At 41.6% G+C, this 22,620-nt stretch overlaps 1 protein-coding gene across 10 annotated transcripts in view; it reads right to left on the bottom strand.

Moving 5' to 3' along the window:
* cadpsb (Ca2+-dependent activator protein for secretion b) overlaps positions 1-22,047 on the bottom strand; it is a 60,170-nt gene extending 38,123 nt beyond the window's left edge. For all 10 annotated transcript variants that reach the window (XM_035152814.2, XM_035152815.2, XM_035152817.2 and 7 more), the window contains exons 1-3: positions 21,398-22,047; positions 7,022-7,135; positions 4,596-4,928 (exon numbers count right to left, since the gene is read on the bottom strand). In XM_035152814.2, the coding sequence (XP_035008705.2) occupies positions 4,596-4,928; positions 7,022-7,135; positions 21,398-21,733 (783 nt within the window). In that variant the 5' untranslated portion in view covers positions 21,734-22,047. The remainder of the gene's footprint in view (positions 1-4,595; positions 4,929-7,021; positions 7,136-21,397) is intronic.
* Between the last annotated feature and the right edge of the window lie 573 nt (positions 22,048-22,620).

The following is a 22,620-nucleotide window of genomic DNA, read 5'->3' as shown; positions in this document are numbered from 1 at the left end:
AAAGGTAAGTTTCCCTCTATGTTACTCGAGCTGACAGCAGAACGCAGCTTAATAAAGGTGACACTGCCCCAGTGCTGGCCAAGCTGACAGCAGGTTCAAGGTGACAGAGGAGAAGCAGGTGGGTAGTTAATCGCCCAGCTGATGACAGATTCCCAGGTGGATGCTGGGACATAAGCAACAGACAACACGGCCGACCAGGGGTGGATTCTTGTCGAGAACAAAGACTGGGCGGGCAGAACTAGATTGGAGCTGCATGGGACCTGGAGGAGTCGAAGCAGCTGGTCTATATTTAGATCTGCTGTGTGTGTGTGTGTGTGTATTAGAAAAGTGCACAATGTGAGAAAACGCTTCTCTTTTGTGAGTGTGGAGACATGCAAGGCATGCTAATTACAAAATGTGCTCATGTGTACATGGTAGAAAAATCCTCTTTCACTATGTTACAGTGAAACATAGACTTAATGACATATGAAGTAACAAGTCAAGTTTAGAGCTGAGAGCAATGGTCGGACCACATTGCCTTCAATACACACACACACTGCATAGAATTCTCCTTTTACCAAACCCACAGTGACTGCATTAGCCTTTATGGTTGAAGGTAGAAGTTTGACTCAGTTGATCTCTCCCTGTCGTACTCCTCCTCTCATCATCAGAGTCTGGATCTCGCATTGGCTCTCCCTCCCTGCCAACCTCTTCCTGTTTCCTCATTTAGTTTTATTAATTATCAGCTACAGACCACTTTAACTTGAGTAACAGCCAAATGTGATTGGGTGTTTCAGCAGGAAGAGGGCAGGTAGGGAGAGACCAACTGAGCTGGCGAAAAGGAAGAAATACTACTTTTAACCCCAATGGCGAATGCAGTACCCGTGCCAGAGGACTATCCTAACCCTAACCCCTAACCCTAATGATTAAAATGCACTTGTGAATGCTACGACATTCAATTTAACCTTGAACACATTGAAAAAATAGTCGCAACTATTTGATTTGAAATGTGACAGGTCCAAATCCTCTGCTTTTGGCGAAGAAAGCTCATGGGCACTGACTCTTTTTCTCCTCATAATAAACATTGTCTAAATTTTAAACCAAGCAGGTTCCATCCAGCTTCCCCCTGCATTTCAGCACCACTGCCTTTTCAGCCTAGAGGTAGCTGGGCATAGCAAATGCTTTCATCCTCTCCCTATCCCGTGTGCAGTGAAGAGGCTCCATTACAAAATTATATCAGATGCAGGCTCAACCAGGAAGAGCTCAGGCCTCATTTCCAAACTAACAGTGGCTGACAAGACAAATTAAAGAGAAGAAGAGGGAGTTGCTTCAAAGCCTGAAAGAGGGAAAGCGGATTTGAATATGGTCTGTCAGTCTGGGAGGCCCACAGGCCATGATTTATGACTGTGGGGGTAAAGTCTCATTCCGATGAGCCTCCGCCTTACTTTGACGAATCAAGGGTTGGGTAATTTACTCAGCCGCTTGAGATTAAGGAATAATTTTAGTGGGAGTATCTGCTGATGTGACTAAATATCAGTGATTTAAACCCTCAGCATTACATACTGTAGTAAGGGTTAACATTACTGGAGCTAGTCAATTAAGTGATACGCTGATGGACAGAAAATAGATCATTTGGATTTTGATGATTGATGAAATGTTCCTACATGTCTAATGGTAAATGGATTTGATAATCATTTCTTTTTTGGTACATGTCAACATGTCATGCGATTAGATTGCTCTGCTCCAGCCAAGTGCTCTAGTATGCTATAGACACATTTTGCTGGTACTTTGTGGACTGAAGGACTGTTCCTACAGACAGCCTGATGATACTAGGTTGCTACATCCTCAAGGATGGCCAGAGAAGCAATGCCAGACGCCATTACCGCCCAAAATTACCCCCTATATGTGGTCTTTACTTTTATCGTCTTCAAATTCTGCTGACGTCACACCAACGTGAACCGCTAATCCTGTTCCGTCTGCTGTGTGTTAATGCAGCGCTAATGGTAAAGCACTCTAAAAATAGACACATAAAACCATGGTTTAAGCTGTGTGTGTTTTTGTAAAGCTCACTGTGATAAATTCATCTAATAAAACTTAATACACTTGAGATGTGAAATCGTGGGAAATTAAATGTAAGGAAACATCGCTACAACCTAAAGCACAAGCCGTATGAAACATGCTAATACAGGTCAATACATGTAGATATCAAATATCTTTTTTTCCCTGGAAAGTGTCAACAAGATTATTCTGGGATTTTTCTTTCAACACAAACCAGTTTAGAAACAAATGTCACTGTAAGCATCACAAATGCTTTTACAGAATCCTGTTAGAATGTGGTAAATGTCATCCGGTGCATGGTGTGCGGAGTGTGCTGCACTACCACTAACTAATGTGCACAAGATATTTTTTTTGTTAAAGAATATTGGAGAAGCAGAATATCTTGTTTGTCTACTTTTTCCCTTGACAGTCTGCAGATATATGACTGAATCATGCCACGTCTGTTTGTCTGAAACTAAACAAACAAACTGTGAACCAAACCACAGCCAGACTCTCAATCACAAATCTTTTCCCTTCTTTGACCGTCGGCAACACATTATGGTTTTTGCAGTGTAGACACCAAACGTTTCCTTACAGTTGTTTGGTCATGCATGGTGTCTCCACAGCCACAAAAACTCTGCCGCCATTAGGGAGCCGAGTGGTTCAGAGTCTGGCTGGAACAGCTGCTGGCCGCACCAATCAGTCTTAGTCATTTCCAGGAGTTGCTCTTACTTCAGCACGAGACGGAAATAGACCAGCGCTTGCTTTTTACTGTTTAGATGTAACTACAAATAATGGAAATCGCCCCCAAAAAAGCAAAATGACAAAAAAATAACCTGGCCTCTGAATTTCAGCCAATCAATGAAAACCTTTCATCAAATCCCATCCTTTAAGTGTGGATTTGATCCTTTAGGGGGAGATGTTCAAAGCCGCTGTTAGTACTCTGAGAGCAACAGCAACTGAAAAGAGAGGGACGACTCCATGAACAGCTGAGAAAGCAACTGGATGAAATTATACATTTTAATTCTCCTTCCCAAATCTGTCCCTTCTCACAACTAGGACCGGGACGCCACCTTTACCTGTTGTGTCAAGAATAAATATTACTTCCCAGTATTAATCTGTACACACTAACACACACATCTGCAACATCAGTGCCTTCATGATGCTGTATTGTTCTATGTTTTTCAGCAGCTCTGTATTGCTCAGTGTGGCTTGTGTTCAGGGACACGGTTTTACCTCCTGCATGCAGATTTCGGACCCTACACTTACAGCTCTGCTGCCAGCACATAGATAAAGAAAACTAGGTTAAGCATCTTCAAAGACTTGGTAATGCATACTGGATTTGGAGGCTGTGGCGATGTATTGCACCGCAGCATTAGAGGCATCAGACTAATGAACACTGCAAAGAACAGAGCCAGTATCGATCTCTGCCAACAGAGACATTTGAACAATACTGAACAATCTAATTTGTTGAACAGCACCTCTTGCCATATGCAGACATTAGCAACTGTTGAAAGAGGGATGACGCTGGTTCCAAGGAAACTCAGCATTTTAAAGTCATTGGCTTCCAAACGGGGTGTTCACTAGATTTAAATGTAATGAAGAGGTAAGGGTTTTTTTCATACATTAAATGATGAGCAGATGTAAATGTGGAGGCTTCCTCCAAATCCTGCCATGATAAGACTTTTAATCAAGCTCCTGAAGGAAGAATAGATTAGTGCTGCTTTCAGCATTCCCGCAGAGAGCAGTAAGGCAGTGAAGACAGAAAGGGAAGGAGAGTTATGTCTGACAGAAGCACCCCAGTGTCCACTAATATATAAACAATGAAGTATTGCTGGCATGTTATCAGAAGATATATCTTTTAACTTAGACAGATACCATAGATAACAATTACGAGTTTAATACTAATAAATGACCAAATACACAGTGTAAGCATCGTTCCCTTTTAACAACACATTTAACAGTTTATTTTGACAAATTTTAGATAATGTATCTGTTGAATGTAAATAAGTTTGATTGCAGTTAACTCAACTGGACAGTTTGGTCGTTGGGTCACCTCTGAACTCTGCAGGGTTAAATGGAGGTGGTCAGAAAAAGGTGAGGATGCAATGACCCAAATGATACTGACTCCAATACCTTATCTTAACTGTAGATCCACTGATCTGATTCTCCCTTTTCCCAAATGTATCCTTTTATCTCTTACTGTTAGAAGCTAATTGGAATGGTTTTTATATTCAGGGTAAAATCAGGCCAAGGTTTGACCGACTGAATTAATTAATTTTGTAAAGACATCGTCAAAGAAACTGATTAATTGATTATGTCATGGCGATACCCCATTCACTCAATAAGGCCGGTCTGAGTGCTGATACTGATCCAATACATTAGATTAGTGCATCTAAGGGTCGAGCTTAATAGCGAGTCTGGGGTCAACTTCAGGCAAAACGCAGGATCAACAGATTATAACCTGCAGCTCATGTAATAGCTGTTGGGAACTGGACGTTGTGGTGTCTGTTGGAAATATTCACTAAAGACTAAATGTTATTTTTGATGGAAATGCCCTGTTGGCTTGAGGAACTCACCTGGCAGGCCTGGTAAAGCAGCTGGTGCTCAAACTTTTTGATGCCGAGGATATTTTGGAACATCTCGTACAGCTGGTCCTTGCTGAGGATTAGTTCGGAAGCCGCGCTCGCGGTCATGCGTTGCTGTGCCTTGCGTGGATCTTCGTCACCACGGTAGATGGTGTCAAACTTGGCCATCCAGGAGCTGAGGACCGTCTCCTTGCTCAGACCGTCGATCTCTGGAAGGCTGCGCACGCGCTTCTCAATGTGCCTCTTGAACACTTCCCTGAAATCATTGGCCGAGAAGCCACCACTCTGGACCATTTTAGCCACACGGTCACTCTTCAGGAACACCTACAATGTGAGAGACCAATGTCAATAACTGTAGTTGAGAAAGAGTTAAACATTCACAGAAAAGAAGCACTTCTTTTAAATGAGCAATAATGAGAATGAGACTTCTGGATAGATTCATATTTACAGTTCATTTCCATGCAAGCTTTTCTGCAATTTCTCTCAAACAGTAAATGTCTGTCTGCGTCAGCAAAAGGAAACCGTTGAACTGTTTTTCTTTGAGTTGAATAAAAAACATTAACTCGACACGGCCGAGACTGCTTTCTGTCCCCTGCTACTGACAGACTGACAGAGACAGACGAGGCCATATTGTCACAGCATCAAGTGAAGTAACCACCAGAGCTGACGGTTTTGTCACTCTGACAGTCACATTTTGTTCTCAGCATCCATTATGGCTAAAAAGAAACAAGTACTGTCCTGAAACATTATGGTACAATGGTACATTATCCTTGTCATTGGGTGTACGTCTCAGTGGATAACAAAAGCGTGCAGCTGAAATGAATAAGATCTCAAGTCAGTCTTTTGGTTTCCGACCACAGCATAAGGAACATTTTTGTTCATACATAATGTCACTAATAATCGTCGCTGTCACTGTTTCAATAAAGAGGCCACTTTAAGTGGATGAGGAAATTAGTATGAATTAAAAAATGTTTATTAATTAAATATATTTTGAGATAAGTGAAAGACACACTGTGGACGAGGTGCTAATTTATCTAAGAGAAGAAAAAGTAAAAATACGTATAATTTTATTGAAGTTTTTTCAAGTTAAAATGTGGCCAAAGAATCAGTTTTTCCACAATCGTCAGTGTGGTAATAAACTCTGGCAAAGACACTTCTTCAAACGAGAAGTGGGCCACATTGATTTCTCGTGTTGACAATTATTCTTATCTTCAGCATATTTTCCAGGATGTTTTACACAGCTTCTGTCACACAAGTGCAATAATAAATATCATTTTAGCTGCATTTAATGGAAAGTACTTCAAAAAATAATTGTTTCAACAGCCGCTGTCACAAGTCTTAGATGACATTAAAAAAGGATATATTATACAGCTCATCTCGAAGGGAGGGCCTTTAACACCCAGGAACACATTTTCTAATGGCATTTATAACTTTATAGTAAAAGGTTACAGGAAACATAAGCAGAGCTACAATGTGAATTATGGTTATGTCATATTCCATGTTTCATATACGCATCTTCACACTGCTATTCACTTTATAAAATGTGTTTGGGTAGAATTTGGTTGCACTCATTATGGTCCATGACACTTCTGCTCCTCACTTTCACTTGAGCCTCTTTTGCAGTGAGCATCATTATATAAGTTTGGATACACAGAGTATGTTAAAGCCTTCATCAGGTTCATTTTTAAAACCCACACTTTTAGTTCTTATCATATTACTTTTTACCCTCCCAGCTTTAACTGCTAGTATATTTCACATTTACATTCAATATTATAAACTACGCAGGGGTCATGCTGTAATTAACTTCCACCGCAGTCTCTATGTGTTTCCTGATGGGTCCAATCTCAGACTTCAGTTTTTCATAATGGCTTCGCTTGTTTTTCCATCAGGGATTTGGCCTTTAACGTACCCCACTATCTGCCGTGCCTTTTGTACTGTATGCATCGTAATAATGACTTTTTCATCTGCAGATTGAATAGTGAGGTTGGAAAAGATGGCTGTGTCAGCCACACGGCCTGACACATAATTTGTGCAGTGAAAAGCTTCAGCCACCATTTTACCACTCAGCCGTCTGAATACAAGCATTCTGACATGGAATAGCAAGAGACTCTGGTTCTTTTTAGACTGAAAGCTGTCCGCTTCCTGGTTTAAATATGCTGAAAAGGTTATGCAGAGGATATGATGCATAGACGACAATGCTGTTGTCGTGTGTCATTAAATTGTCATAAAATTGCTATCTAGGTGTGAATTGCTGATGAACATCCAGCAGCATTTTTTGTAGAGGAAAAGACAGGCATGCACATGTACGAATGACGTAAAAGCACGAGGCATTTGGTGACTAATTTGAAAGCGTCACGTCCCCAGACAACAAAATGGTTGACTGTGATTGTGCTGTTACTGTTATGGCGAGTTGGTACCTCATGATAGCTCTGCACAGCGTTAATGAACGCTTCATCAGCCACAATTTGTGTATCGCCGTTGAGGAAGGCCTGGAAACGATCCTTGGTCTGCTGAAGCTGCTGCTTGGTTATCTGTGGGAGCAAGAGCAAACAGGATAGAGTGTGAAAAGATACACATGTTAGTTTAAGCAGTGGGAATACAAGATCCATTCTGAATGGGTTATTCTGGGCACAGGGTATAAGCAGAGCAGCCCAAAAATCAGTTTCCGACAGTCAAGCTCACAACACCTCTGAAGGTAGGCCACAGGTCATCCTCACCAAGTGATTCAAATCACACAAACTGGCTGTTCTCACTGTGCATCTCAATAACAAGTTCCTCCCTTAATCTCCGAGCTCCTCGTGCTTTCATGTTGAAACAGGTCCAACACCTCTGCTGACTGCATCTGTTTGAGTCAGAGATTCTGACTGAAGGTGAGAGCAATACTAAGATTGACTGAGAGCTTTGCTTTGTCGATACAAAGCCTGCAGGATGGCAACCAGTGTCCCCAAAGGCTGGTCAATCTTACTATCCTGTTTACTATCACACGTGATTTAAACCCCAAGGTAGCTGGATTCTTCTGCTCGGAGGATACCCCTCCCGAGCCTGAGCTGAGCAATCCACCACCCAGACCAAAACCTACTCAACTACAAACGGCTCTGGTGGACTTTGTAGGTCACGGTCCGATGGAGCCAAAATAACAACATCATCTGCAAACAGACGCGATGCCTCCGTAATAGCACCCAAAAGGATATTTTCCAGGCCTCAGCTGTGCTTTGATATCCTGTTCATGAATGTTACAGGAGAGGTGAAAAGGTTCATATATATATATATATATATATATTCCATATAGTTTTTTCAATAAATTTTTGTTTCAATCCTTACTCTGGTCTATAGGTTCTTGTCTTTCTGGTTAATGTGTCGGTGACCCAACAGTCAATACACTGATGATCTCCCTTTGACAACTGCCTTCACTTTTACAGGACAGGCTGTTGTGGATATCAAACATGCTCAAGGACCTGCTGGTACCGTGTGTCTGCGAGCATCCAGCCTCGCTTTGCAAGTGACAGACTTTAGTGTAGGAGTGTGATGGAAAAGTACCACATATCATGTGCCTGTGAGGCAATCTCAACACCATCTGCGTGTCCATCATATCTCCCCAACTCTGTTCAAGTAATGTTCAGAAAATGAGGTTCATATAACATAAAATGTATCTGTCAGCACCCAAGAACCTGATTTTGGTCTAATATGAAATCTTTATGAAGGTACAAAAACACACATATTATATTTATAGACACAAAGACAAAGAGATGACCTCCACATTGCTGTCAATGAAAGCAAAACAAATACAAATTAAATTTTTATTTCACTGCTTTTTCAGCCAATTCATGATTTTTCTGGTACAACAAATGTCAGCATGATAAACCACTCAGTGTCCAAACATGAACGATCCACATACAACACATAACAGAACATCAACATCAATACTTGTGCTTCTCCGTCAAGATTTTGAATCTATTCACCTTGGCAACAGCTCGATGTAAGATTAAATGGAAAGCGTGAAACATCCCTGCTATGTTTTAATCGACCACGGTGTTCTAGGAACATCCTGAGGCAAGAAATGTTACTGTTAACAACAGCAGACAAATCAGTCGGGTCTATTGAGACACTCGGAGGCTGAAGTCAACCTACTCATTCCTTTCCATTCGCCTGTCAATTTCTGATAGAGTGAGGAAACAACTCACTGAGACAGTCTAATGCAACAGTCCTGCAATAAATCATATCTTCGTTAAGGTTGAAATGTTCATTATTTTACCCAATAAACTTGCTTTGGATTATCTTTTGTCGTAATGTACATGATGCAATGGTTGAAATCCCTGTGATACACTTCATGATTGAGTCTCTAATGTAGAGACTTGTGTTAATTAATGAGGCCGTGCTTTATTTTTCCCTCGAGAATACATTATTAAATTCTGAAATAGCAATAATTCTAAGTGGTAATCTTGTGTAGCGAAAACATCCTAATTAAAAAAATAACAATGTGAGCATTCATGTAATGAACAAAAATCACATTCAATAATTTAAAAAGTAGGACAGAAAAAACATGAGGTTTGAATAAGATTTAATGTATAAAGGTAGATTATAAAGACTGTGCTACTATAGAGCAGTCATAGACATATGGTAGTTTCCTGAAAACAACCAAATACAACTAAGCACTTGTTTATAGAACGATGTTACGCGTGAAACCAAAGGTGTGTTAAACAATGCAATAATTCCTCATGACAGCTTCAGAATCTTATTCAAGGATTTAAAATCATTTGCTGTTGTTGAGGTGTTTTACATATTATTGTAGTTTGTGTGTTGTGTTGTTTTGAGAGTTTGTCGACTTTCAGTTGCCTACAGTGCATTGTACGCCTGCACAGATTAATCATGTGTAAGCGTGTGGGCTTGTGCCTACATTTATTTACCTCCTTTATTTACTAGTTTTACTAAAGGTCCAAATTCAAATTTTCATTGTAATTTTTTTAGTTACAATGCATTTTTATTTAGTTTTTCCTTCAAGGTGAATCACGTGTGGGTCAAATGTCGAAAACATGCAAAACATTGCATTCCCAAACTTTGACCAGCAGCGGCCACTATATTGCTTATGAACACAGTTTGGTAACAACCTGCAAAAGAAATCGAGCAATTGCTTGATGGATCAATTGACATAAAACTACTTTGATAAACTATTCATTCTTAACAGTACCATTTATGATGTTAACCTATAGCTTCAGGTGTTTGTTGAATAAAACAAGCTTCCGGAGGGCAGCCATTTGTGATCTGGGAGACAATGGTAATTTTACTCTCCTTTTTTTTTAAATTGATTGATTAATCATTGAGTGTGTGAGCTGACACTGTAGCACAAAGCAGGAAACCAGTGAAAACATGTCCACTTCTTAACCAAACCACAGTTCGACCACATTAAGTATTTAAGACTTTCAACGCTGCATCAGTTTTATTTCATTGCTGATTAGAGAACTGTGCTGATTAGTAGCCAAGTTGATGGATGACAGGAAATGCCTCCATTTTCATCAGTAAACTCCCAAGACGTACTTTCCTGCTTTGCTGGTATTGATTGTCTCTCTGTGGCTCTTATCAAGATTGCACTGTTACAACTGTGATTCATTGGCTTGCAATGAAGTAGGCAGTGACATTAATCACCCTTCACATATCAATAGGAGAGATGTGCTCACTGCATTGGCTTGATGTACAGTAACTTCATTACAGCTCAAAATGACTATGGATTAGAGTTTATAGTTTGACCATGTGGCTGAAACAATATTGGAGTCACTGTGAAATATTTAATGTCGAGAATCTTTCATCTAAAAACTGGCCTTGTAATAAATGATAAGCATTTTTGTAGTTTAGGCAAGGCAAGGCAATTTTATTTATAAAGCACCTTCCGTACACAGAGGTAGATTCAAGGTCCCTTATTTTTCAAATAATGATATAAAACTGTAATTTTTTATGTAATACCCATTGATAAACATAACGTAATGTTGATAAACAGACATGTAGTAAAAATCTTTCAGCTTCAACTACAATTTCAGAGTATCTGTGCTGCATCTTAAAACCCACTGAGCCTTTAACCCAGGTCCATGGTATTAAGCCCCCTCAGGCACATATCTTGTAAAACGTAAGCTGCCTTTAGTGATTCTTCAGTGAACTGAAAAAGATTTCTACATATTGCCCCGTTTGTCACAGTTTTTTTTTTTCTGGAGTGCAGAAAGAAGTCCTTTTATTTGGTACAAAATGATAATCCAGTCTGTCATCTACAACTTGACAGATACTCCAAAAAAATGTTCACAGCTGTCGGTCACCACCTATAATGTCATGGGGGGGATGGTTACATTTGAGATATTGTAAAGACTATTCAGGGCTAAAGCTGGGATTTTAATATTACTGAGTCCACTAATAAATTGTGGTCGACTCGTGTTGTGGGGACATCTGTTTATTCACTGACATTATGAGGACACAAAGCAAATACCCATAATTTAAATCTTAAGAAAAATTTCAAGTTGAAGACATTTAGACATGTGTGTGTGTGGGTGTGTGAATAGTAAGGAAACATGCATTTGTTATATATCACCATTTGACACCAAAGAAAGGAACCAGACACTAAACCAGTAGGTTACATAAATACACAGTAATTATATTTAACGATTCTCTTCATATTATTCTCATTCTTATTCTCAGAATTGTTTCATCAGCATGGCTGGTGAGTATTCAACGTATTGGCTGCAGAGCAATGATGAGAGCAGTAATTAGTTAATTGAATGCAGTATATACTGAGGCTACTATGCAATTCAGCGCAGTGAGGCCGCTCCTCTGCTGACTCACTATTAAGCTTTCCCTGGAAGTAACATAACATCTAAAAGGCAAGTTAAATTAAGGTGTTTTCCAAAATTAAATGGCCCCAAATTAAATGGGCAGTTTTCAGCAGTGGGCAGTTGGTAAATGCACTTCATCAAAAAAAGCACTGAGGCAACATCCAAATGCTGCCAAAAAACGTGCAAGGCTATATAAAAGGGAGAAATGTGAGTAATGTACTGTTCAGGTTTATGTGGAGGGTAAACTTTCATGCAGTGAAAGAGATAACGTCCAAACTGAACCCTCTTATTGTGTTTAAATCTGTTTGCTCAGGAAAGAGTTGTTTCCAATGCTGATGTTGGTTTTCAGCAAACACAGTATGGTTGGCTCCCCTCTCTAGACAAAGCACACTTTACTCGTGTTGCAGATGACACCACCGGCCCACATCTGAACAAACAGCAAACCCGGGCGCGGCAGAGAGCGCTGCACGACAGCTGCACAAAATCCACCAGCAACAAGCGTCATCAAACACCAAACGCCAGCATCATGCGGCGACTGTGGTCATAAAAGTACAATTATACAAAGACAGATGCACACGCTATTATCCCCAAACCATACACACTCACACAGCTTTGTCCTGAAGACACACACAGACACACACAGCATTGTGTCAGTAAACACCACCCGACCGGGGTCGTAAACAGCCAGGTGTGCACTCTGCAGACTTAGCCTGACTCACAAACCGGGAACTCTCACTCTGTATAACCAGTCTCCACACTGTTGTCATATTCAGGAGCTGTGGCCCCGCTGATACATAGAGGAGAACACAGTGTTCACAACTAGCTAAGCCCCTTCTTGTAACAGTCATCCATTATCACACCACCAACTCACTGGCAGCTGCCACACAGCTCAACTGGTTCCTCGTTATGCTCATTCAGTTACTGGGGAGAAAAGCCTACGCAATGTAAACGGTACTGACACCGAGAAGATGAAATCAATGGGACAATTTGCATTAATTTGGTCCAAAATAATAAAATCAATCCCGTCCATTACATTGCTTTGCATGTTTGACACTGACAAATTGAGATTCCTTAAGTGGTAGTGTGCTCTGTCTGTTTCTGATTCCAACATTTTAATAAATGCTTTATGTAGTCATGTATTACCTTCATGGTCTTTTTCTTGTGTCATTGTGTCTGTTCTGTGCTGATTTATTAGTATTTTATAGTTGACCATTGTGTATTTGTCTGAAATCCCATCCAGTGACGTGCATTGCAAATTGTCCGTAGGTTCATGCTAAGTACTTGTGCATATAAAAATAGAGATAATCAAATAAATAATTCATGCATTGTTTCAATGAAGCAAACTTTCCAAATGTCGCTGTTTGCAGCTCCTTAAATATGAGATTTCTAAGCTTCTCCATATTGGATGTAAGTCTTGATGAGAATTGGTGTTGAACTCTTAGTCAGACAAGCTTGAGTCATATTTAATGATTGCGCAATTGAAATGAAAAGCTCAACTGATTTTTTTAAATCATGAGCATTATTGTTAGTCACAGCTTTTATGCGTAGCTAATAAATAGCATTTCTCTTAAATTTAAAAGGACACTTTTATGCCCTGTACTTCAAAATCAAAATCATTATAGCACAGTTCATTCACATGAAAGCCCAACAGATCACTGACTGTTCTTAGTTAAATGGTGCTGTATGGATGTTAAAGCTCCGATATTTAACTTAAAAAAGGCAAAGCTTGAAAGTATCGATGAAAAACTAAAATGTCTCATAATGTTTTAGAAAATAGCGTTACTCAGCTTTGGCTCAGAATAAAAAGTCCCCCATACTGCACTGCTGCAACTGTGGAGGATAAAAACTGACTGTGGGTTGGTATCTGTGTCCTTAACTGGTGCATTACCCTCATCAAGACTCTTAAGACATAAATCCTGTCCTGCTAACCTTCCATCACAAATCACTTCTTTCCCTGTCCAGTCAATATATCTCACTCAATCTATTTATTCCAGTGTGCTGGTCTGTTAGTCTTAGTGGGCACTCAGTAAGGTTTGTATCTCGGTTAAAAGATGAAGTGACTGTCGATCAAACATATTACATTCATCAGACTTGCTTTTTACGTCAGTGTTTAGTAAGACTTGGAAATCAAAGAGTAGAAGGAGAAGAAAGCTTTTTTCACAAAAGTCTTATGGGCAAATAAGTTGACAGGAATATTTAAAGAACCAGTGTGTAGGATTTTGTGGCGTCTAGCTGCGGGGCTGCAGATCTTACGGAATACTCCCCCCCTCTAAACTCCCTTCCAAAGCAAGTAGGAGAACCTCCAATGGCCTTCAGGTGAGGTAGAAACGCAAAAGGCCCCCGGCCCCTCGAAAGCCGCTGTTTTGGTTTGTTTATTCTGGGCTATAGTAGAAAGATGGCAAACTCCATGCAAGAGGCTCCCTGTGTAGATACGAACGGTCCATTTTAAGTGCAAGAAATGCAACAATTCTTAGTTTTGAGGTGATTGTACATGAAAGAAAACACGACACAATTCTGAATTTCATTTCTGCCCGGAGATCCCCACTAAATTGTACACACTGGTGCTTTAAGAGGTTAGTTGTCACCTGCTCTCCCCCTTCCATGCTTAAAATCTGTCCCATTGATAAAGGCCCAAAACTATCTTTAAAAACATGTTTTTGTGAAAAGTAAACTTAACTTAACGTGAAAGCTAAACAGGAAATAGTTGGAATAAAACTGAAGTTATCTAATTCTTCATCTCTGATTCTCAAGCTTCAAGAGGAACTAGTAACATAATTAATGTTGATAATGCGTCTATGATTTTTCATCAATGACTGTAATTAGAGGAATTATTTTTATAGTCTCAGACGCAGATGTATTTTTTGTGTTTGACGGGGGGGGGGGGTTGTGCGATGGCTCTGTTTAAAGGGCGTGGCTCACAAACAGGTAACAGTCATAATAACTCAGGAGAAAAATTTTGAGTCTGTGAGGCGAACCTCCTCATGGCTGCACCAGGCTGCTGTTCTTTATGACTCAGTGAGAGTCATCAGCGAAAGAGGGAAAGCGAGGTCTAACAGAGGCGAGCGGTAATGATCTGGCTACAGCTCTTACCTCTGTCTCTTTCTTTAATATGGAAACCCAGCGCCGCTAATCTCTTTTTCCCCATTCAAACCCGGAGTGATTTTCCCTTTGAAGCAATCTCTCATATGGTTCACCGCAACAGCACAAAATGCATCCATGGCGCTCACCAAAACCAACCGCCTGCCTTCACAGACACAGAGGAGATGACGTGCAGCCTCACATTGTGTAAAGATACAGAAGTTTTCTTGATTCATTTGTCAGTGCAGTCGCTGGTATTGTTCAGACAAGAGCACACTGATCAATGTGAGGTTGTTCCCGCCGTCCACCAGTTTCAGCAACTACTCACTATTGAGTTTAAAATACACATGTCAATATGAACATCTGGATGGAGGTGAACGTGGGCCCCTTCTTCCAAGATGATTCATTTCAATTAGAGCTGAAACACTGAGTCTATTAATCAATCACTTAATTAACTGACAGTTCATTTTATTCAAGCGAAAAGCCCAAACTGTTAATGCTTGTTGGTTTTACTAACACTTTATAGAGGTACACTCCATAGTTTTGGATCATACAGTGCATCAGACAAAACAAAGCAGTTTTAAGAGGATTTTTTTACAAGCTTTGTTTTTTTCTTGACCAAAATGATTGATAGAAAATAAAATAAAATGTCCAAACCGTGCCCCTATGAAACCACATTTAAATTCCCTACATCCAGATTTCATTAGTATCTGCAGAGTGCACGCATTTTTCAATACTGGTTCCCTAAATGTGCCTGATTTTTTTTTCCATCAAGATCCATTTGCGAAATCAGGGTAAATGTTGAAAAACCCATCATCTCACTATGTTAAAGGAAGTGAAACAAATTCCTGGAATCGCTCCCTGATCTGTTTCTGCACCAAAATTGATGGGTTCTTCTGCGACCGTTACCACATCTGTCCACTGAGTTCTGTGGCAATGCATCCAGCTGTTTGCCAACCAACAGACAGACAATGTGAAAACATAACCTCCTTGGTGGAACAAATCACCAATAAACCTTAGATGCAGCGCTGATTTTTTTTGTAAAGGTTAATCAGAATCATCACGATGAAGGTGATGATGTATCTGCATTTTCCACTTTGCCAACCAGAGCTGCAGATGCCTTAGATCTATTTTTACCCTTTTTTCTGAGTTTAACCAAATACCAGCATTGGGAGCAGGGATTATATTCTACACAGCAATAAAAAGAAAATAATAGGAGCTCTACAGATTAATCCGGCTCAATCCATGCATACATTCTGAGGACACATTAACTGTCCTCATCCAGACAATTCTGCCTCATGTCCGAGGACTGTGTCCCTCAGACAGCAGGGATTGTTTTGTGTTGTGCCACCGGGATAAAGGTTGAACTTTAGACGCTTCACTCTTGTCTTTACCCAAATTATGTTGCCGCTTTGTGCGAGAGACAAGATTACATAGACTATGTAGGTTCTACTGTAATTAACAAGTACATACTGTGCTGGAGAGAAACAACTCCGGGTACGAGGTTTTCTTTCAAGCTAGATCAGATACATCTTTGCACCTTGTGAGGAATAAACAACGCTTCCTTCAAACATTGACTCCTGAATGACGACAGACAGAGACTCTGCACTGTAAGATTTGTTCGTTTATGTGAGTATGTGCGCACCAAATATCAGGTCACACCACCGAATTATTTAAACACGTAAACACCATCACTCAATTTTATCCTGACTGTGACTGTCGCTCTCGAACAGGTCAAATCTTTAGGAAAAGAAGTTGTTAATATTACGACACATAATAAAATGAATCTTAGCTTTCCCCCTTGGTTTATAAGCAGAGGAGACGCTTCAATCTTGAATCTGTGATACGTTACACGCTGCTGCACAGACCGTGGGTGGGGGGGGGAATTTCGCCAAAGAATGGCTTTTTTTTCTTTAGGCAGACTGCCATTTGAAGCTTTAACATAATAATGTAAATGATTCAGTTCTCCAGCTCTCCATTCACTGCCCCTCTCTTCATGAACTTAATGAGCTCCGGCTGTTCAGTCTCAGTTGTCTGTGTCTAAATGTTCCTCAGTCAGATGGAGAGTAGTCCTGGCAAATGACCTCAATGTCTTTCAAGGAACAGACGAGAAAGAGGAGACAATACACAGGTCGGCACATAACAGCTGTCGTCAATACACATTATCATTTTTTAAATCATGCAGTCTACAAACATCCCTGCTGCACACACACTATTATTTTTAATGTTGTTTATTTATTGATGCCTCTTCCAGTGATGGCAGTTCCCTCTCTCTTTGTTTCCTTGCTCATGTAGCGGCATCATCTGTCCATTATCAAAAAGTTCAAACGCTACAGCTCCCACAGAATCGTAATGTATTGACATAATGTATTGACATAACAAATGTATTGACATCAAATATTTGATGATCATGTCTATGCATGATCTTGCCTGTATGACAACTTGCCCAGCTCTTCCATAGAGCTTTAATGTTTTTTTCCTCGTGTCTCAAGTGATGCAATCTAATGATGACTTCACCATTAACCTCTAATCACAGTTTAATTAATATTGTTTATCCAACAATTTCTCTAATTTACCAACACAAATGGCAAATTAGTGGAGATAACACCCATGCCCTTACTATCACGATCCTTGTTTACAGATCTGTTCCAAATACACTGTGTCATCAACAGTTTTTGCATTTAATACTATTATTCTGGTTTACATCACAATTCAAATTAAATAAATCTGAATCCATATAGACCCGTCTCAGCACTGAACACCAAAGGAGCTCGTATGCATCCATTTCAGTCACTTCACATTCATTTCCTGCTGCACAGTTCACAGCTCCTTTCCCTCAGAGTGTCGGTGGCATAATGTATGGTGTTAAAAAGCCGAGCCAAGAAGCACTCTATTAAACAAACGTGCTGGCACATGGGCTGATTGGGTCTGATTCTCTTTGGGCCATCACACGTCCCACTCGAAGAAAAATCCTCAAACTGAGAGAATAATCACTTCTGAAAAATACCAACACTGTGATCTATAAGAAGATTTGGATTCATCAGATGTTGTTTTTTAGCAGTTTGATTATGAATATTTTATTCTTCTTGACTTGGTGACAGCTTTCATTTATGATTCAATTCGACATAACTGAGAATATTAGATATTTTGTATATTTTTGTCCTGCCAAGGAGGTTATTTTTCCATCTGTTTGTTCGTCTGTTAGCTACTAAAAATACTGAACCGATTTCCATGAAATTTTGTGGAGGGGTGGGACATGACCCAAGAAAGAATCCATCAAATTTTAAAGCACACGGGATAAACAGGCAGACCCAGGGATTTTTTTTGGCAACCTTAGCCATTAGCTTTGGCAGAGGTGTGCACTCCCTGGGTGTCCTTCTAATTACCTCTGCCAAGGACACGATGTTTTCATCTGCATTTGTCTGTTTGTTTGTCTGTTATTTAGCAGCATTATACAATACAGCACAGATTCCCATGGAACTTGGTGGAGGCACAGGAATGGGTGAGGGAAGAATGCATTAAATTGTGGTGCCGATCAGGGGGTGGATTCAGAAATCTTTTTTGTGTTTGGATGGTTTGTGTTGTTTGAATGGATTTCTACAAAACTTGGTGTCAGAATGAGACGCAGGAGAAGAAAGAACCCATTGCATTTTGGTGCGTATCAGGACAAAGGGATCCAATTATTTTGTATTACTTTCTTGACATAGCATTATATATACACGATTCTTCTTAATTATTTATTTTTTTCGGAAATGTCCGCTTAGTTGAATTTAGAAGGACTGTTGGGTCTTGGTGGTGGTATGCGCTCAATTTAGTGCTAAGTCTGCGTTGTTATGCTAACAAGTCAAAACAAGTGAAGACTCAGTGGTGCTTTAAGCTAAATGCTGAAATGTTCAGTGATAACATATGGATGTTAAGCAGGTACAATCTTTACAGTTTTCACTGTTCCTTCTATGTGCACGTCACACAAATCACAGCCATGGTACAATTTTGATATGTCGATGGGGCTGGATGGACAGTCAGATATCACTTTCATTTTTACAATCGACGTTAAGAGGAACATGGATGTGAGAACCAATTTTGATAAAACTCCATGCAGGAGCTGCCATATTTCACACAGAGCCACAAATGAGAAGCTTGTGGTGCTAGAGGGAAGGTCAGGGGAATCAAGTCATTAGGATACAGCAACTGGGAACCATGGATGTCTGCACAAAATCGCATGTGACAGTCATTGAGATATTTATTCTGGGCACAAATAGGCCGACAATCAGTCCCAACAATGTAAACACTGATATTGCCATCCACAGAAAATGATTTCCATCATGTTCTTCCCATTCTGAGTCACACTTTGTGTTATACCTGTGTACACACGTCCGGCTCATTGTCAGGAGGGTTTTTTGCCCCGCGGAGAATCCACAATGTCACATAACGCCATCAATTACACCAACAAAGTCTATATCTGTCAATAACCTGAATAACTTAATAATAACATATTCTTAGGGAGGGAGGGAGATACATTTGAATGTGTCCCAAGACAATTCGCCTTGAATACAAACACATGTGCCACTAGTAAAATATGCACATATACACTCATCCCACACGTTCGACAGCAGCGGCCTTCATACTGCAGCTGGTGAAGACTTCTTTCAGCCCCAGTGAGAACATGTTTTCCTCGCCCCTCAAAAGGAAGCGCGGGCCTGCTTCTGTCCTATTGTGTTACCCTTTCACAAGGTTATAGCAATACATTTCAAGAAGCATCAGTGGAGCCCGCATCCTCTGCAGCCCGGTCTGTTTCTCTGTGATAGCCCATAACTGCTGTTTGTGTGCCAGAGCTTCTAATAACGGATTATCATGGAGCTGCTCCACATGTTTTTGTTTTTTTTCTCCAAGGCTTTTAAGTCTTTTAATTACAGAAATTGCTTCATCATATTTCTGTGACTAATCTATAATAGCAAAAATTGTAACAGGCAACATATTAGATTGTGTAGCAAACGCTTTGAGGATTTTCCTTAATAGATTATTGTTTATGGACGTCTGAGGAGCTCGCATTCACAGAAGGTTAATGGAGAAATCTATTGTTTAATGTTTATTATATTCTTTACATATTCTTTATATTACGTGATAAATTATTTCCTCCTAACCACACTGGGCTAAACAGTTCATCATTTAACTACATGTTAAATGACGACTACTGTAAAATGTCATGACAATATAAAAGCACAGAACTGCCAGAAAGTAATAAACCTATATTCAAGCTCACTGTTGTTTAATGTTTCTGTGTAATTAATCAACTTACTTAACTGTTGTGACTTAATGCAGCACATATGTTTTTTCCTGAAGAGATTAGACAGCGAATCAAAGTGCAGAGGCAGACTGGAGGCAGACGCGCTTTGATTGGTCTGACATCAAGCGCTGGGTTGTTTATCCCGATATTCACTCACCCACAGCAGAGCCTGTCTGCACATCCAGATATGAAAGTGCATTACTAAGCATGCATTAGACTATCGCTAACCTACGCTGAGCGGGACTACAAATAAACAAATAGATGGAAATGTTACTTATGCCTCCCACATGCACTTGTGCATGAGTCAGCAGAAAATTCAGACCATATGGCTTTAAACTGCGTCCGGGGGAAGACAAACTGTCTGTGGGGTTACACGAAAACAACAGTTACAACAGTGTTTTCCAGAGTATTGTTAACAGTGTTTCCCCGCAGTGAGTGACACACAATCAGCCTGAGATTAGCTGAGCTGAATGAATCTTCTGCAGGTCCACAGAAGCCACACTGAACACAACTCGTGCATTGTGAGGAGAGCCACAAGAAACCTGGGAGACTGTCTCACTGAGAGATCAGTGTTTGAAGGTAGCCCGCCACGAAACAGGCTCATCGTTGCGTAATCCCATTCATTTTTAATCAAGTGTTGTGACGGTGTGGGAGAACAAACACTGGATGCTCTTTCAAATACACAAACCAAAGACAAGAAACTGGGGCCATTGACCTGATCAAAAATCAAGGTTCCTGTGGTACAGTTGGACCTTTGTGACTTTCACAGTAAGGACATCATGAGCCAAAACTGGTTCCAACCTCAATGGAGCCACACAGCAGCAGTGAAACCAGGATGGGGCCCTTGCCTCTTACAGGAACTCATAAATCTCTAAAGATGGACCTCCTGTATTATTATTTTTCCTCTGAAAATTGAATTAAAATGAAAACGTTCATGTCAGTAAACGTTAATGCAATTAATTGACTGTAGCCCATCGAGAGGAGCCTGGCTCATCTGCAGAGGAGGCAGGCTATTAAGCAACCCTCCTCAAGAGGTCTGTGCCCAGGAGTCACCTTGGGAGGCCAAATTGACGGGATAAGTGATGGCGCTAGCGGGTTGGAATTGGGTATCTGCCAGGAGGGCAGGACGTGGAGCCACAGAACAGCTGCATAACAAATGGACAGCAGGTCTTTGGTGAGATGTGGGCCAACAAGGACAATGACACCGTCCCGTTTCTGATCGCCATCCACCATCTCCTGAACGCCCTTTCAGTTAACGGGCACGCGGGGGCTCTGGGATTGATCTCACTTGTGAGCCTGTGTAGTGGAGGCTGCACTCAGGCTGCAGCTCTGCAGCACACAGGCTGCTGCCATGTGTCCTTTCACTATCCGGAGCTCGGAGCGCCTTTATGGGCTCCTGTCATGCTCTGAGGATTTCAACATTTTGCGTCAAAAACAAGCAAAGAAACCAACAAACGGTGGTTTCACTGGGACGCTGCTGAATCCACGCGCTGCTTTATAGGCCCATAACCCCCTGTGTGTTCGAGCTTATGTAGGTCATCGGTGACAGCGTCCGAGATATGAGAGCAGGCATCTCGTCAGCGTGTGGTTAATAATTATGCCTTTGCACCGAGGGCCCTTACCTTCTGCTGTCGCCTTGCCATGTCTGTGGGCTGTTTGGCGTTGAATGGATAAGCAACGCATCGCATCACAAACACATACAGCTGCAGCTTCTTCTTGCGCTCCTCTTCCTCCCTCTGCAGCTTCTCCAGGTCCTCCTTCTCCTCGCTGACGGCGGACGGGCTCGGGCTCGTCGGACGGGCGCTGCTGCGGCTGCTGCTGCTGGGCGCCAGTCCGCCCTGGCTCTCGGTGGTCCGACTCGGGGAGATGCGGGTCCCGGCCTGGGGTGCCGTCGCCTCCTTGCATTCCTCCTCCACTATCCCATCAGATTCCTCCTCGCTGGACGACGGGTCTAACATCTTGCACTAGAGGCGACGCGTGCCTACAGAAAAACCTAACCTTCTCGGTGTGGAGGAGAGTTGTCAGTGTCCCGGTGATGGTTGTGCCGTTGTCTTTAATCCTTTGCCAGTAAATGGTGGAATATACCTGGAGTGGAGGCAGGGGGAGGCCCTGGTTGTACTGAGGGATGTCAGCAGCACGAGTGGAGCTGGAGGAGGTTGAGTCCGCTTCACACTGAGCTTTCTCCGCCTGCGCCGAGCACTCGTCGCTGCTTACGTATTTTCTGTGTTTTATTGGCCAGTCACTGCTGCGGATGTGAGAGGGGGGAGGTGAGAGGGGAGGATGGGAGGATGGGAGGGGGCAGGGGGGAGAGTAGTGTACGGATGAGGAGAAGGAGAGAGATTTTTTTTTCTGGTGGGAGCGGGTGATGGCCTCCTCCTCCTCCTCCTCCTCCTCCTCCTCCTGCTGCTGCCGAGGAGCTGTCCGCGGTGCTGAGCGCGTGAACCAGGGCAGTGACGGATGCGCGGCGGCTCGTCCTTGAGCTCGTAGCTTCGCTGAATCGTCCCGTCCTGCAGTGGTACACCTAAGATGGCTGCCACGGGATCCCTCTGATATTGTCACTGAAATGGGGAACGTTACTCAGCTCGTGGGCAGAGCACGCGGATGCAGATTAGTAGGTGTAAAAGAATCCCCCCTAATGGCTCCAGCATGCAGCCGCCCCGTGCTGTGTGCTGGAGGGTGGGGTGCACGGCCATGCCGACACTCAGCTGCTCGCCGTGGATGCTGGAGTGTTTGCACCATGTGCTGGCATCTCCAGCCGGAATACTGAATCTCACAGCAGTCAGAGAAACTGTCACATGCAGTTAACACAGGGTGGACAGTACAATGAAAGGTGTTGGACAAGAAG

This window comes from Hippoglossus stenolepis, chromosome 3, assembly GCF_022539355.2.
Source record: "Hippoglossus stenolepis isolate QCI-W04-F060 chromosome 3, HSTE1.2, whole genome shotgun sequence".
Taxonomy (NCBI): Eukaryota; Metazoa; Chordata; class Actinopteri; order Pleuronectiformes; family Pleuronectidae; genus Hippoglossus; species Hippoglossus stenolepis.
The sequence above is the reverse complement of the archived record's forward strand: the minus strand, read 5'-3'. Positions and strand labels throughout refer to the sequence as shown.